The sequence below is a fragment of the Mycetomoellerius zeteki genome, unplaced genomic scaffold (genome assembly GCF_001594055.1).
Source record: "Mycetomoellerius zeteki isolate Tzet28-1 unplaced genomic scaffold, Tzet1.0 scaffold155, whole genome shotgun sequence".
Classification (NCBI taxonomy): Eukaryota; Metazoa; Arthropoda; class Insecta; order Hymenoptera; family Formicidae; genus Mycetomoellerius; species Mycetomoellerius zeteki.
The window spans coordinates 2,427,293-2,443,856 of record NW_017256500.1 but is presented as its reverse complement, the minus strand read 5'-3'; the positions used below and the strand labels follow the sequence as shown (position 1 = coordinate 2,443,856).

The window sequence follows — 16,564 nt, the reverse complement described above, 5'->3', positions numbered from 1 at the left end:
TATATAATATAATTTATACTATAATAATTCTGAGAAATGTTGTAATTTTTGGAAAACAATTAACATAGCAATAGATACCTCATACCGTAGAAGTACAGACTAATAATGCACGACTTACAGACCAGACAAGACAAGGACGGTATTAAAAGTCACATGATTTATTATTATATTCCGTAGCTGTTCAAGGTGAGGTCTACCTTCCTGTTCCAGTGGCAGATTCTAATAGCAATGGTGTGCAGTCGATTAATAATAACAATGGTCTCGAGAATGGTTTGCAATCGTCTACCAAAGAAGAGCAACATCTTAGTATGTTAAATCATTGTCTTATCCATTAAGTGTAGAAATATCATCCCCAGAAATATCATAAAGAACAAACGATGAATTAAAATGAATCGCAAGAAATCTATAATAATTTGTGAACTTAAAAATTTAACATTTATTCTGTATATATATATATATATATATAAAATTATAAGCAAGATTAGATTTTTCTTCGTCTGTTTTTAATTTATATTGATTTAATTTAATATATATTTAATTAACTAAATTAATTAACTAAAAATAAAGTTAAAAAAAAGATTAATTATAAATAATAAATTTACTTATATATATGTTATAACATATTCATATTCAAAGTATTATTCTTTTTTCTAATTTCTAATCATAAAAATTAAATGATTAAATCAAAACAGAAAGATAGAAATTAATAATTATAAGATTATTCCTCTTTTGATTTAGATTAAAATTATATAACTGCGTGATATAATTTTATTTGTTCTCTTTAATTAGTATATCCGTTGTGGATACAACGTACCTTTCAACTTTTCTATTATTTTTGCAGGTATTTTCGAAGAATTTCTACTTTCTTTCTCCGTTCCTGCTAATGTGAAGATCATCTGCGACCGTAATGTTGGCAGTGACACAATTAGCACTGTGCACGGGCTCCGAGCGATATCAATGGCCTGGGTCATTCTCGGGCATACATGCATTATCGTTTTTAAGTATTCGGATAACATGGAGTATCGCAAAGTGGTAGAGAAGCGATTCCTCTTCCAGACCATCACAAACGGCGCTTTCAGCGTTGATACATTTTTCTTCATGGGCGGTTTGCTCGTGAGCTTTCTGTATTTCAGAACCAATGCCAAGGGAGATCTAAAGAGACTCACGCAGGGCACGCGAGGCTTCGCCGCAGGAACCCTAAAATTTATTGGGCTCCTTGTGTATCGATTTTGTAGGCTCACCACGCCGTATATGTTTATTCTGGGTGTAGTCGAGATTTCGATGAAGTATTTCTATACAAATTCCGTTTTTGAGCCTCCTACAGCAGATCACTATAACTGTCCCAATTATTGGTGGAGGAATTTGCTCTATATCAATACTTGGTTTCCCGTCGATCAAATGGTGTGTTTTTTTTTATTTATTCCTTATTATAGAATTCATAATTCTTTAAACTTTTCGTATGTTGACTGCATAATTATTTTTATAAGGCAATATTTTATAAAAATAATTATATAATATAGAATTTCAATTTCATGCTATTTATCTTTCTAATTTGATCTCTAATCTTTTTTAATTGATCTTTTTTGGAGGATTTGCTAATCTTATTATATCTCCATCAAATGAAGATGTAAGTTTACATTGTAATATTACAGTGTATGCTTTGGAGCTGGTATTTAGCAGACGATACACAGTTCTATATTGTGGGTGGAGTGATTTTGGTACTGGCTACGAATCACTTCAAAATCGCAGCTTGCGCGTTAGTCGGTCTATTAGTAAGCTCATGGATAACTACCGGCTATATCGCTTTAGTTAATAATCATATGCCGAGCATGGACGATCCGTTGGCCCTCTTTGACAAGATCTACGATAAACCGTGGACGAGATTAGGTCCTTATTTGATTGGCATGAGCGTCGGCTACTTCCTCTTTAAGACTGATTGTAAAGTGAAAATGTCTAAGGTATGATGTTTCCAAGAGAAAATTAATTCGACGAATGCGTCTAAAACAATTTAAAAAATGTGAAAGATTGTGATATCTTTTAGGTCTTTATGACACTTGATCGCCTGAATATTCGTCCTTGACGTAAAATTATAAACTTTTTATTACTTAGAAAAGATTTTATCATTTCTAGACTACCGTCGTTGTTGGATGGCTCTTGTCTTCTGCGTGTCTCTTGAGTTTGCTTTATGGTCTGTATGAGGCAGAACTTACACCTGTCACTGGAGCTGCGTATTCATCTTTGAGTCACAGCGCGTGGGCACTAGGTTTAGCGTGGATCGTAATAGCATGTAGTACTGGCTACGGCGGTGAGAAATAAATACATATTTATTGATGAATCATCGGATTAACTGTAATAAACATTAGACTGATCAATTTGCGTGAACTACACTGGGGTATTAAATCAGTACTCTGTTTCAGGATACGTAAATAAGATTCTATCATGGCCGCTCTTATATCCGTTCAGCAGAGTAACTTACTGCTCCTATCTAGTTCATCCGCTTGTGATTCGTCTAACCGCTATGAATCTAGACTCTCCATTTCACTTAGGGAAGGATATAATGGTAAGTCTACAGATAAGGAAAAAAAATTATGATTAATAATTAACAGCGAATTATCATAAAACACTTTATTTTTCAGATGATAACATTTCTGGGGCAGCTATCGCTGTCATACACATTGTCGTTTATACTGTCAATCGCCTTTGAAGCACCGGTGGTCAGTATGCTAAAGATTGTCTCACCGAAAAAGCGGAAACGTATACAATAGAGATTAAAGTATATTTAATACATGTCATACACTCCCGTACAATTATTTATACGATCTTATTTACACATTATGTATAGATTTCATAAAGATCTGTGAAGAACAATGATAAAATATCGCGAACATTATTATATGTATACACATGTATTTTAATACCATTTATTTGATTTGTTTCAAATATGTAAGAAATATGTAGACTTTTTTGTGTATTGCTAGATGTAAAATAAATTATTTCTCTTTGTATATAAATTTCAATATAGATAATATTTCATTAATGAAGAGAAATGCTCTGGAAAAAAGAGTAAATATATATACGCTCTTCAATATCAACTTATTTAAATTAAATGCAAAAACAATTGAATATATAAAAAGAGTACTATCTTTATTGAACAATATCTTTTTTATGAATAAAATAAAAAATAAATACTTATTTATGTTTCTTACTTGCTTACGTTATTATCCTATGCATAACATAATCTTTAATATTAATATTACATATTAATGTGAAAAATTATTATCCTTTCCCTTACAAAGCGCCCTCTATCGCAACTTCTGTATTAACATCAACAAAATATGGCCCTTCATTAACAAATCGCTTGAATTTCTGCATAGTGTCGGCATCAAATATATTTCGCTCCGCTTGAGATAAACATTTCACAACTTCGTATTTTGCATCCTTACACTCTTTAAACGATTCAATATTTCTATCTAATAGGAACTCTACCAAACCAGGATATGTGGATATGTATTCTTGTCCCCATACTTGAGAACTAATAACCACCAGTACCTCCAATCCAGCTTGTCTCATATCAGCAAACGGTTGTCTACATATCGCTACAATCATTCCCAATGGATCGTCGCACAGCGAATCAAACCACAGCTTCGTTAGGGACAAAATTCTATTGTCCTGCTCGATTCTTTTGACCTCGAATACAAGGGCAAGGTTGTTCAAACCGCGAATTCTCAAAGCCGTCGGCATTCTCTGTACTATCTCAGCGATTTTCTTAAGAGCACTCGGCATTGCATCTCCCAGAGCTTGCAACGCATACTTCCCTTCAATGCTCGCAGACACATATCCTAGAGTATCTAATGCAGAACCCAAGATATTCTGATCTCCACTGTCTATCACATCGAAAAGCGCGGAGATTATCACGGGATATCTGGCAAACAACTCGTTGGGCCAGTGACGAGCAACATTACCGAAAAACTTCATCAATCCGGGAATCAAAAGATTTGACAAGGGATTCTCATTGACTTGTGATATTTTTTGGACTAACTTGCTCAACACCTCTTGTTGCTCCAGATAACTTAGACCTTCTTCGAATACAGCTAATTGAGTTAATATTTCCAAGGCATTCAATTGAAGCAATATATCTTCGTTTTCTAGAATATTGATTAAACTGTTCAGAAAGCCTGACTGGGCCGATACTTCCAAAGCCTCTTGAGACATCTTGGCTATGTCCACAATCACTTCATAAACACGAAAGCTAATAGTATCGTTCTGCAGCAGCCTGGCAAATGTTCTCAGAAGTTCACCCTTATACAAAATATGTAGGCCATTTGGATTTTCTCCAATTTTTTTCACTATGCTCATCGCGCATTCGGCGACATTCAAGTCGTTATCGCTGATTCTGTTTATAATTGAAATCAGAAGAGTGGTGTCTGCGAGTAACTGAAATATCTTTTGCGGATGCAAAGCTGTACGCAAAAATTCATGTAGCACAAGTAATCTCACACTTGCATTTGGATTAGTTATTAAAGCAGATACTTCAATTAAATATCTCTGATAAATTTCCCCAGGTTCCAGTATGCTGAACAAGATGGTCAGAATATCGCATATCTGCTCTATAACTTCTCTGTAAAAAAAAAAAGTAGAATTCCTTTTGTTCTTAGTAGCAAACTTTAGAATGATATTATGTAATTAATATAAGACTTTCATAATAAGAGGTAAAAATTTAATATTATATTCTAAGAGAAAAAGTAGTCACATATAAAGTAACAGTTTAAGTAATTATAAAATAAAAAGATTTCAAAGTTATACAAATAAGATGGTTGTTTACACATACAATATGACAATCAAGGAGCTACTGAAATTAAATGACTTAATGTAATAAGCAGAATGAAATAAATATAATGCTACTTTGCCAAAGAAACTCATCATTTTATCAGTTTAAACAAAGATTATTCATCTATGACTTCGTGTATCTATTTATTACAAAATAATTAAGTTATTTATTTACAACTTTCTGATTGTCACCCTGTAAATGCTCAACGTGCATTAATAAGACAAAAACATGTACATTTAAAAATAAGTGATTAAAGCTTACATGAGCAGTAACTAACGGATTATATATATATATATATACATAAATTATCGTCCATGAGAATTGCAGAAATTTCACCTATCATCGTACCTGTCGTTCGAGGTTAGCTGCGAATAGAATGGCCTGTAGTCCAAACTACGAGCGATCTGCTCGGCATCCCGATTGTTCAAAGCGCTGAATTTGATTTTAATGTCCGTGAGAACGTCCTTTTTGTCCTCAACATTGTCTAATTCGCATAGATGCACGATTTTCGCTTGGTACCACTCCGCCATAGTCATCTCATTGACAATTGACTCTTCTAGCAAGGTTTTCGACTATTTTCGAATGTAATGGATTCGACCTAACCTAACCGTCCTAATGCAGAAGTATGGTGCGTCGGCGAGGCGCGATCAGCGCTACTTCTGTTATTCTATCTTCGTTGTTTATTAGACGTAAAACAAGGATAAAATGATAGAATAGCGCTAATAGCGTCTTCCCGAACGCATCTAATAATGTCACATGTTCTATTTTTTAATTGGACGAGGTCACATGGTACCTTTTGAGGGTTAGGTTGACTTCAAATTCACTGCACTCGAAAGTCTCAAATACTATAAATCTGTTCACATTATTTTGTACTTTTTACGCTCAATATTTACGCTTTCTTTCTCTTCAACGCCCAAATATATATTTTTCTTTTTAAGTGCAAAAAAATTTTTATTTTAAGCAACACGAACTTAGAGTGTGTTCCACTTCACGCATGATGTATCATTTTATCCTTTTGTTCACCGAGTATTAAAAAAAAAATAAAATCACATTATACGCATCATGTGTAAAACGGAATGCATTCTCGCGCATCCTTAATACATACAGTAGAATGTACATTATCTGATCGCAAATGAGGTGTAAATGAGCAACAATTGAGTGTAAATGAGTTAGTCGCTGATTCCGTTCCGCCTGGTCATGAATTGATCGACCCTGAAATGTGTTATATATCCAGCTGCAAATATAAATATAAAACATCATTTTCTACGCAATGTCAGCATCCAACAAGAGTAATTTAAAGAAACAGCATATAGTGGGAATACAATTACGAAAAATACAATACTAGCGTTTCCAGAGCTAGAAGGGATATAACCGTTATAGGTACGTATTGTGATCATAATAAATATAATTTCTAATGGATTGCGATAAACCAAGGTTTATTAATGTAAAGGATATGCTTCAATAGTTTTTTTGGAGTTAAGAAGCTTCAGAGGTGGATCAAAAGAAGATTTTTCTAGGTTACCGTGGAAATGTATTCGTTTTCCCAGTGAAGGCTCGATCTTAAAATGTACAAAATAATATCAAGAACATTTGTGCGTGAGGGCGTAAACAAATTGGAGCTCTTAAAACGCAATCCTATTTTCCACAACGTGACCTTATTTTCACAACGGAGTCTTGTGAAAGTAGACGGAGAGACTGAGAAATCCAAGAAAGTGGCCAATCTCAAATGGTACTGGTTCGGCAGGTACATAAATTACATCAAGAACTATGAGCATACGCTGGAGCGTAAGTTTCCGCGTACGATGCAGATGTACCGTGTGTTCAGCGTTGGTACCAGAGATGTATACACAGACTTAAAAAGTTTCGTTACTGCGATAAAGAAGCAGGGATCGAACGGCGTAAATAGCTTAACACGAGAGCAGCTGCAGCTGATGCACACGATGCCGAGAGATCTGCGAAAGCTCTTGCCGTTGTTTCTGCTGTCGGCTGCGCCATTTACGAATTATATTATTTTCCCTCTAGCCCTGTATTTTCCACGTTACTTATTAACGTCGCACTACTGGACGCTGCAACAGAAGCTAGAATTCATGTTATTCGATCACAAGGCGAGGTTGAAGCACAATAGACCACTGTTGAGGTGCATGCAGATGGAGCTCAAAAGCATCAAGGATGAAACACTCAAGATAAAATGGCGAGACGTTATAGCTTGCTTAGGAAGTGGTACACATCCAACCACCAACAATATCATAACTTGTTCCAAGCTCTTTTTAGGCTCACCATATTCCCTTAATAATCTCAAAAGGAAACACCTGGTAAGTCCACAAATTGCACTCGTTACTTCTGAATATGAATTCATCCTCCTTTGATTGAAAGTTTGTCATAATATAGATATATGTATACACCTTCCAGAAAGAATTGTTGGCAATACATGGTATGTCACTATGGAGACCTTTCAAGAGGAAAAGATTGACGGAGAGGGGTATGTTAATATTGCGAATGGATCGTGCTATCATACGAGAGGGAGGAATAAAAGAAATGTCCAACGAAGCAATGCGATGGGTAGATACTTTTGTTAGATTGACGCTTTTAGAATATAAAAAAATTATTTTTTAATATGAAAGAATTTATTTTCTTATTTATTCTTATTTATTTGTAACTTATACACAAAATATGATTCGTCTTCATTATTCTAACGTAATTTCCTTTCTTTTATTTTGAAAAAGTCATATGTAAATTATAATTGCAATTATTAAATTTTTACATACCTACGTGTATATATTTTATATACACTTAATATTAAATTTTGAATTACAATCTACAATTGACAATTTAATACATTTTGTTTAAATAGAATGTATACTGATACAAAAGATGTATTGGTGTTAGTTTATTATGAATTTACTTTTCAGGCATTATCCTTTAGAGGCGTAAATCCTGCAAATATGTCTATAGAAAGTATGAGAAGCTGGCTTGACCAATGGTTAATAGTATCAGCGTCTGTCGACCAAAATAATTTATCTTTATTATTACATAGCCCTATTTTATTAGCTTATAATCATTCAACAAATTGGACTCTTATATATAGTTGAAAAATCGACAAGTTTTAGAATTTTTTAGTTTTGATGCTAACTGTAATGTTTAATATGGTAAATGTTATTCTATTTATACCAAAGAAATATACGAATCATTTGTATCTATTTATATTTATTTATTTAAATATACATACCAACATACAAATTTTATAATTATATATACATGTCATGTGTGCATGCGTGTGTGCGTCATTATCGCATTTTATTTTGTATAAAACTATATAAAACCTAACTCTCTATTTTAAATACAATTTAACATACTGTTATACAATTAAGTATTATAACATAAGCTTCGTTATTATAAAGAAAAATAAATGCTATTCTAATTTAAAAATGATGAAACAATAAGAGAAAGAAAGAAATATTTCAATAAAAAAATTCGCAGGCAGATCAGTATTAACAAAAGATAAGCAAATTAATAATCAGTAAGCATTTTATTTGTTTGGCTCGTCAAATGATGAGTCCAAACAAATGATATCTCAATTCAAGTTTAAATCTAATAAATACTATAAAGTATTTAGAAGTAAAAAATATAGATCACCAAATAGTTTAAGATATTGAATAACTATCAGCAATGTGTATAACTCATAATTTTTCTTAAAATCCGAACCCAGAACATGTTTAAGTACACTAATTATTATATTTCACTATTCTTCTTTTCATTAAGTTCCTTAAATATTTTGTCATAAAATGTACAATTAAATTATTCTCACTTCTATCAGATGACAAAGTAAAAGTATTTCACATTTGTCAAGTACATAGAAAAATGGCTCGAAAATTTTATATAGGATAATAGATAAATACATGATAAGATCATACGAAGTTTTGCTTGCTATCATAAACAATTCATTAAAAGTGAAAAATTTTTTTAACTAATAAATTATTTTTTATTATAAATATATATATTTTTATAACATATATTTACAATGTAATTTGTACTATAAATTAATATTTGTAATGTATTTATACTATATCCGAGATAATCGACCGTTATAACAAATATTCTAAGGTTATCTTCGATACACAGATTAGTACCTGGTATATTGTGATATAGATTATATATATATATATATATCTCGCAATATATCAAATACTCATTTGTTTAGCATCAGATATGAAAATTACTTATAATAGAATATAATAACGTATTGTAAATATCATTATAAAATAAAAAACTGTAATAAATGTATATATGATTTACTATATGAAATATCATATGAAAAATTTTTTATGAAATTTTATAGTGAATACATCAAAAGTGAGATCTCCAAACACATATGTTTTGAATGAAATAATTGCCTTGATTTAATTTAAGATTCTTAAATTAAAAATTATGTACTAAAAAATAATATTATATACAAATGTTAATTAAAGATGATCAATAGGGATATAACCGCCAATAGAAACTTTCTTTTTTACATTATGATCATAAACCGTTATCCCTAATTCACGTTTATCTTCTTTGCATGAGGATTCATTTTCTTTAATTTTATTAATTTTAATTTGCTTTATAGAATCAATTTGAATTTCTTTCTTTTTCTTTGGTTCTTCAGATAAACCAGTTAATTCATAATATCTTAATCGGCCTTCTGAATTTGAATTCTCGGAATTACCATCTGTGGCATGATATTTTTGCGTATCATGTATTTTGTTCAAATACTTAGCGTTTTTTTCGGAATTAGAGGAATGCGATTTATGAGGATAAGGACAACACTCACCTTTGCTGCAATTTCCCGACTTGTTAAATTCAGGACAAAGATACTCGTGACGCCGTTGACACTATAGGAGAACAAATCAGTACTCTACGTTTTACAAACTATTATTACGAGTCGTTATGACATTTGCATAAGGCATCTGGTTGTTATAATTAAAAATCACCTTAAACCTAATTTTATTAAAGCATTTTTTCTTTTTTTTTATGTTAGTGATCTCAGACTCATATCCACACGGGAGCTACACAAGTCAATTATCATTAACTATAAGAAAATAAATTTCTATGTGTTAAACCGATGGCACACACAATGTATGTTTTTTTGCTTGTTTGCATTTTAGTAAATTACTAAACATTTTGTTCTGTGATGCAATTCTAATAATTTACTAAACACAAGCAATCCAACAAGAAAACATGTATCATGTCGCTAGCTTTAATATGATTATATACTTTTTTATAACTTGCTTTTCTGCATATCGATGATCGGATATTATCAGTCCTGTTAATTTAATTTTGCCAAAAAAATCTATCTATATCATATACGTTATATAATTGATCACTTGCGGCCCGCGAGCTACATATCTGAAATCTTTTATTTAAAAAAATTTGCATTGTGTAATGCAAATTAAATAAAAAATAAAAAAAAAATTTTTTATATAAATAATAAATTAATGTAAATAATGTACCATATGAGTAATCAGTTAAAATACAAAAGACTATGCAGTTACCTTATTTCCTTTAGCACAATATCCTTGTAGAAAATCTATGCAGATTGAAGTGTTAGAAGACACTTTAACATGAAGATAAGGACAGGCATCTCTTGTGCAGCAGCCATCGAGGAAGTACTTGCATGTAGGCATTTTTTCAGGTCCAACATCGTGAGATAAAGAGCATTTGTTTAAGAAACACTTCCCTTGCAGAAAACTGGATATATTTAAACAAAATTGCATGATTTAAAATTCATTTTCCTGAATCTTGCTTTATCATAGATAAAGAAATAAAGAATTTTGCAATTTCTTATATTACCGTACTACAGTAATAATACTCATAATATAACTAGAAGATTCATTTTAACTTAATCAGATGATTTTTGGAGAAATACTAAAGGAAACACTAAAAGAATTGTTTTCAAAAAAGAATCGACAAAGTTCGTTTATATCTTTCATGCAGTTGTTGGTATCAACTAATGATATACTTATTCCAGGAAAGAATGTAAGATTATTTAATGAAAAAGTTTAAACGTGAAAGATAAAGATTCTCTGGCAATGTTACTAGCAATGAATTTCATTACTAAACGAATTTGAAATTTTTTAATATAAAATATCTAAATTAAAAAATAGAATTTGTAGGGAGTTTGAAAATATCTTGTTGTCAGAGAACTATAAAATACATTTGATAAAATATCATTAATATTGTAATAAAAATTTGATTTCTATTAAAAAAAAACAAGTTTTTAATCTTGATTCGACAATTCTATGAGCAAATAAATATTACTACATTTCTCTAAATATTATATGGTTGAATTAAAATCAATCCTGCATTTAGCTTTGACATAATTCCAATAAATATCTGCTTGATATAGACAAATTAAGAACATTAATATAATGATATAATGTATAGAAGAAATATGAGAGATATATTTAATATTTCAAATATTAATTTACTTTTTGCAAAGCGACACCTGATTTTTATCATGTCGTTTAGGACATGTTCCATTTTCATAATTTGGACAAGATCCAAATCGTTGATAAATTAAGCAAGGCTGGTTATTTTTGTGCATTTTATTTCGTAGAATTCGTATACTTCGTTGTTTTGCTTTATTGCTAAAACAAAAAATTTGTGTCAAAAACCAATAATAATGAATTCACTTTAGTTTGTATATAGTTTTAAATGATATATATGTATATTACTTGTACCTGATACTATTTTTGTAAGTAACTTTCGGAGATACGTTGAAAGCAAATTTTGTTTTGCTACTAATGTCCGTTTCTGATGTGCGATTTAAATTTTCTTTGCTCATTCGTTGTTTTTTATTAAAACTAACAAATTTATCATTCTTTCCATTGATCGATCGTTTTCCTGATTTTCCAGAAAAATTAATAAAATATATATTTACAAATTATAAAACATTGTATACGTAATACTAATAAAATAAAACACGAAACAATACACATACGTTTTAATAAAGAGTTCCTTCGAATTAATTTGTTTTTGGAAGCTCTATAGACAATACCACCAATAGTAACAAGTTTCTTTGTGTCGTTTCTGTAATATAAACTTTCCCATTTCATAAATTATTTATTTTATAACTTATTACATATAAAAATAAGTGCGTTACTTACATAACTTTCGTCCTTTCTGACAGACCAATTTCTTTAGCTTTTGATACATGCAACGCAGTTCTGTCTATCTTATATTTGGTCACTTTAGATTTATCGATATTTGATTTTGATAAATTAAGTACCATGTTTGAAGATTGTAATGTGTTACTTATGAATGGTTTCATTTTTATAGATTTTTGCGTTGTCCCTAATTTTTTATCTTTTAACTCTGCATGTTTCAATAATTTACGTTGATGCAATGGAGAAATTTTTGATGTGTTTTTCGTAGTAGATACTCTCACGAGTTTTCTACGTGATAGAAGTATAATACTAGAATTACTAGTCTTCTTTGGAGAAATCTTTCGATTATCGATATTTTTTACAAACTTCAATCTTGAACAAACAGGTCGTTCAATTGCAACTGATTCTTTAGGATTCGTCAACTTTTCTTTGGAAGATAATTTTTTCAATAATGTTGGATTAACGTATATAGATCTTTTGATATTCGTTTGTCCAGTATTATTATTTGTATTTGTTTTTGTTGTACTTGTATTTGTTATACATATATTATTTTGTAGTTTTTGATTTGAATTAGAAATATCATGCATCACTTTTGGATTAATATGTATTAAAGGTTTAGCATGGATATTTGGATTGATATGTACTGTTGATTTTTGTGGTTTAAAATTAGGATTAACGTGAACATTTGTGGTGAGCAATGTAGAATTTACATGTACATTTTTAGTTGAGGTCTCAGGTAACATTTTAGAACTCAAAGAAGAATGGCAAACCAGATCTGATTGAACTTTTGGTTTTACGAATTTAAATTTTCTGTTGAAACAGTTAGTTTTCTCATTGGACTGCAAAATTATTTGTGTCTTTTGTTTATATTGCTCTATCTGACCTGTAATTATATATAAGATAATTAATCTCATATAATTCTACATTGTCGAGCAAGAAAAAAATTGTCTTATAACGATAGATTAAACCTTGTTAAGATAAGGTTAAGATATTTCGTGAGAATCTTAACAACATGTAGAAAAAAGCCTGTAATAAAGATCAAGGAATTTTGAAAAGCTTATTATTTTAATCCTAATAAACAACTTAAGCCCATATTCTGTAACTCTTTATGACAGTGTCGGTATCGTTATATTGTCATTGCACAATTTTTATGTATAAAACTTGCACAATAATAACGGCTACATTTATATGTCACCATTAATTGGATTTAATAACATCTGTAAGTTGTTACTGATTTAAAATGCCATATAAACGCTAGTTAAATTCAGTTTTTTTTTCTGACAATTGGTGTAATAAAACCGAATTTAATTAGCGTTTATATATTTTACATCAGTAGATAACAACTACTAATGTTACTAAACCTACTTAATGATGACATATAAACATAGTTAATGTAAGGATACTATGAAGAGTTATAGAATAGATTCTATCAATATATAATCAACTTTAATCTTGGTTATTACTTAACTTACTGTTTATCTTTTTCTAATTCTAAAAATTAGAAAAAAATAAAGAATAAATTAAACCGAGATTAAAATTAATCTTACATTGATGAAATCAGGCCATAAAGGCTCATTTAGAACAAATACATTTCTGTTGATATTTGAAGTATAAGAAATATCTTTAACCAATTTAAACCAATGCTTATATAAGATCACATTATCATCACTGTTAATATAATTCAAACTATTTGCCAGCAACTTTCACTGTTAACTGATTTACTCTCGTCATTATCTTTTGTTGTTATTCTCTTTAGTACAGTTTGTTTCCGAGAGCGGATCAAAATTAAATTTTGTTTTTGACATTGAAACGTATTGTGTAAATTTTGTATAAACAATAAGAATTTTATTTTAGACTGTACATGTGAGAACACAACCAATACGAACTAGAAATTAAATGCCTCTACCGGTCAAAGCTGAATTTTTAATGCTTTTAAATATTTCAATGTGAACTCTATATAGGGGAGAATGGTATAAACCGGACCGTGTTCCAAATAGGACCTTTTTAATTTAAATGAATACGATTAAGCAGATTTGCGTACTATTTATAATGTAAAGTCCTTATAAGACACCGAACATGTGAAAGCAGTTTGACAGTTCTCTATCATAACATTCATAAAACAGATGCAAATATGTATTTTCAGCCATTGTGCGAAAATTTTTTTAAAAAAGAAAATCCTTGTAAATCATTATTTAAAAAGTGTTAAAAATTTGAAAAATAATTGATTTAAGATAATTAAAGAGTGTAGAATTCAAAAATATCAAACATTTCATGATCACTTTTGCGGTTTATTATAAAATGTGTTCCAAAGTTCGAAAGGACTCGTGTCCAAATTGGACAGTACAGTGAATAACTTATAGGCCTGGTTGTAGTACTGGTGATCGGCTGATCAGATCTGGTCCAAGCAATTAAATCAGTAAAATATCATGAGTCATCAGACTCAGATGAGTTTTATTGGTTTCAATTCTAATAATATAAACAGTCAGTAATTTCTTTTTCCGAAAAAATGTTTATCTTTGATTGTTAAATTGCTCGTTTTTACTCAATACTAAGAAAAACATTGAAATATTTTAAAATTCTATTTAAAAATCCATAAAAATAGGAGTTTTCGAACTGAACCAGGGGTTTGATGGTCCGATTTGGAACCGATGGTTCCGGAAAAACCGGAAAAAGCGTTTTTACATTTTCCATTATAGTTTAACACAGGTGAGAGATACGTCAAAATAATCTAAAGTAAAAATGAAGAGAATTAAATGATCTTTCCAACGGCACCTTCGATTTTACAATCGGACTTTATTTACATCTTATAGAGAGCAAAAACTGCAAATAGGTTCGATTTAGATCACTCTCCTCTGTTGTGTGTGTGTGTGTGTGTAGGTGGGTTGTATGTGGGTGTGTACTATATATGTACATGCATAAATACTATATTTGTAGTCATTCGAACTGTGCACTGAATTGGTTTTCCAGACCTATAAATGCAATTAAACTATTGTAATAATATCACAAATTAAATTGACAAGCAATTTTTAATAATTTGATGCTCAATCAGGCATCATATTAGAAAGACGTTAATGTACTGAAAAACTGTAAACGGGAAACCAATTCAGCGCACAGTTCAAATGACTATAAATATGGTTTATATGCATGTACATATATAGTACACACATATATATATATAATTCATATTGAATTATTTATAAGCATTAAAGATCCAGTTTCGACCGGTATAGGTATTTAATTTCTATTAAATCTTATATTTTGTTGTTACAAAATTCTCTATATTTCAGTTCTCTCTATATTTGAATGAAAATCAAACAGAAATATAACAAAATTTGTTAACAATATGATTACAGAAATCGAGTAAAATTTTTTAACCATTTAAATAATATATTCCACTTAAATATTTATGAAAGGACAAATTACTAGTGATTTCTGTTATTAGTGGCAATCTGCTGTCAGATTATCAATAGATTCTGCTGGCAGAATGTAAATACATTTAATGCCGTAACATTCTAATAAAATCTATTAATAAACTACCAGCGTACTGTTAAAAATGCAAAATATAAATGGATTAAACTACATATGTACATATTCTTGGGCTTTATTTTGCATAACGAAAGATCAAGTTACTCTTTTATTCCCGAAAAGTTGCAAACTTACTTTTTAAATAATGAATCTCGTTCAGTATATTGACTTCCGTGCTTGCAGATGATGGAACTCCCATTTTTAGAATTTCGGTGAAAGGGTCACATAAGAGATTTCGCGACGCCTGTTTTTTTGAAATGAGATCCGTGTCCTTCAATTCCTTTTTCTTCTTCTTTACTGAATCTCTCAGATGTCTACACTTTCGGATTAAAAAAGGCTTTTATCCTGGCTTTTTAAATCCTTTGAGAATATTTAAGTTATTCAAGACTGTTAACAACGGACGTAAAGCAGCTGTTCTCGTGTCAAACTTGGGATTACACGTTGAAGGTTAGATCATGATGGAAGAAGCCAAGTATGACCCTGCGCATAATAGAAGGAATAAGGAATTAGGAACAAAGAATAAACGATTTTAACCAATCAGAAATCAGATACATCAGAATACACGGTTTCTGATAGGTTGAAATCGTTTATTCTTTATTCCTAATTTCTTATTCCTTCTATTGTGCGCAGGGCTTAATAATTTCAAGGATGCGCTAAAGTCATTAGATCTATAAGGGTGAAATCACACGGTGCGGAAAAAGACTGCAGAATAGAGAATGCGTCATTGAAACAACCAATCAACGCTATTCAGAACTATTCGGAATAGCGCTGATTGGTTGCTTCAATGACGCATTCTCTATTCCACAGTCTTTTTCTGCACCGTGTGATTTCATCCTAAAGGCTGCGTTCCACTTATTGTTAAAGGTGCCTTTTCATGCTGACGCTCGACGCTCATTTTCAGCGTCAAAATAGATCATGTGATCAAAATTGGCGCTTGATATTTGTCAATTTCTATCATGTGACTAAAGAGACTATCTATCGCGTTTAATGCGGGGTCTACAATAGAAGTCGTAGCATTCGTAGGGTCTTAAGCCCAGTGTCCACGATGCTAGAAATCCGTCCGAGA

General features: G+C 30.7%; 4 protein-coding genes across 8 annotated transcripts in view; 2 read left to right on the top strand and 2 right to left on the bottom strand.

Annotated features, from left to right (window-relative positions):
- Positions 1-2,909, top strand: part of LOC108720673 (nose resistant to fluoxetine protein 6) — a 17,684-nt gene extending 14,775 nt beyond the window's left edge. The window contains exons 5-10 of one of the 2 annotated variants that reach the window (XM_018444794.1): positions 211-306; positions 842-1,401; positions 1,653-1,958; positions 2,131-2,305; positions 2,418-2,560; positions 2,637-2,909. In XM_018444794.1, the coding sequence (XP_018300296.1) occupies positions 211-306; positions 842-1,401; positions 1,653-1,958; positions 2,131-2,305; positions 2,418-2,560; positions 2,637-2,765 (1,409 nt within the window). In that variant the 3' untranslated portion in view covers positions 2,766-2,909. Of the gene's footprint in view, positions 1-177; positions 307-841; positions 1,402-1,652; positions 1,959-2,130; positions 2,306-2,417; positions 2,561-2,636 lie in introns of both variants that reach the window. The other variant, XM_018444793.1, reaches the window with a different exon arrangement.
- Positions 2,910-3,210: 301 nt separating this feature from the next.
- Positions 3,211-5,450, bottom strand: LOC108720703 (26S proteasome non-ATPase regulatory subunit 5). The gene is made up of 2 exons (XM_018444838.1): positions 5,177-5,450; positions 3,211-4,618 (listed from the first exon to the last, which is right to left on the bottom strand). Exons 1-2 carry the CDS (start codon positions 5,362-5,364, stop codon positions 3,289-3,291), a joined length of 1,518 nt encoding a protein of 505 aa, XP_018300340.1. The 5' UTR covers positions 5,365-5,450; the 3' UTR covers positions 3,211-3,288.
- A 331-nt stretch (positions 5,451-5,781) lies between these two features.
- Positions 5,782-7,920, top strand: LOC108720704 (LETM1 domain-containing protein 1). 3 transcript variants are annotated; one of them, XM_018444839.1, is made up of 4 exons: positions 5,782-6,208; positions 6,346-7,140; positions 7,238-7,387; positions 7,738-7,920. In XM_018444839.1, the coding sequence occupies exons 2-4, from the start codon at positions 6,394-6,396 to the stop codon at positions 7,915-7,917; spliced, it is 1,077 nt and encodes a 358-aa protein (XP_018300341.1). In that variant the 5' UTR covers positions 5,782-6,208; positions 6,346-6,393; the 3' UTR covers positions 7,918-7,920. The 3 variants fall into 3 exon arrangements, with proteins under 3 accessions (XP_018300341.1, XP_018300342.1, XP_018300343.1); XM_018444840.1 differs by having other exon boundaries at positions 6,294-7,140; XM_018444841.1 differs by having other exon boundaries at positions 6,279-7,140.
- A 1,314-nt stretch (positions 7,921-9,234) lies between these two features.
- Positions 9,235-15,950, bottom strand: ZC3H3 (zinc finger CCCH domain-containing protein 3). 2 transcript variants are annotated; one of them, XM_018444820.1, is made up of 7 exons: positions 15,634-15,950; positions 11,974-12,856; positions 11,808-11,908; positions 11,548-11,710; positions 11,296-11,454; positions 10,360-10,555; positions 9,235-9,699 (listed from the first exon to the last, which is right to left on the bottom strand). In XM_018444820.1, the coding sequence occupies exons 1-7, from the start codon at positions 15,695-15,697 to the stop codon at positions 9,289-9,291; spliced, it is 1,977 nt and encodes a 658-aa protein (XP_018300322.1). In that variant the 5' UTR covers positions 15,698-15,950; the 3' UTR covers positions 9,235-9,288. The 2 variants fall into 2 exon arrangements, with proteins under 2 accessions (XP_018300322.1, XP_018300323.1); XM_018444821.1 differs by having other exon boundaries at positions 11,808-11,896.
- Positions 15,951-16,564: the final 614 nt, after the last annotated feature.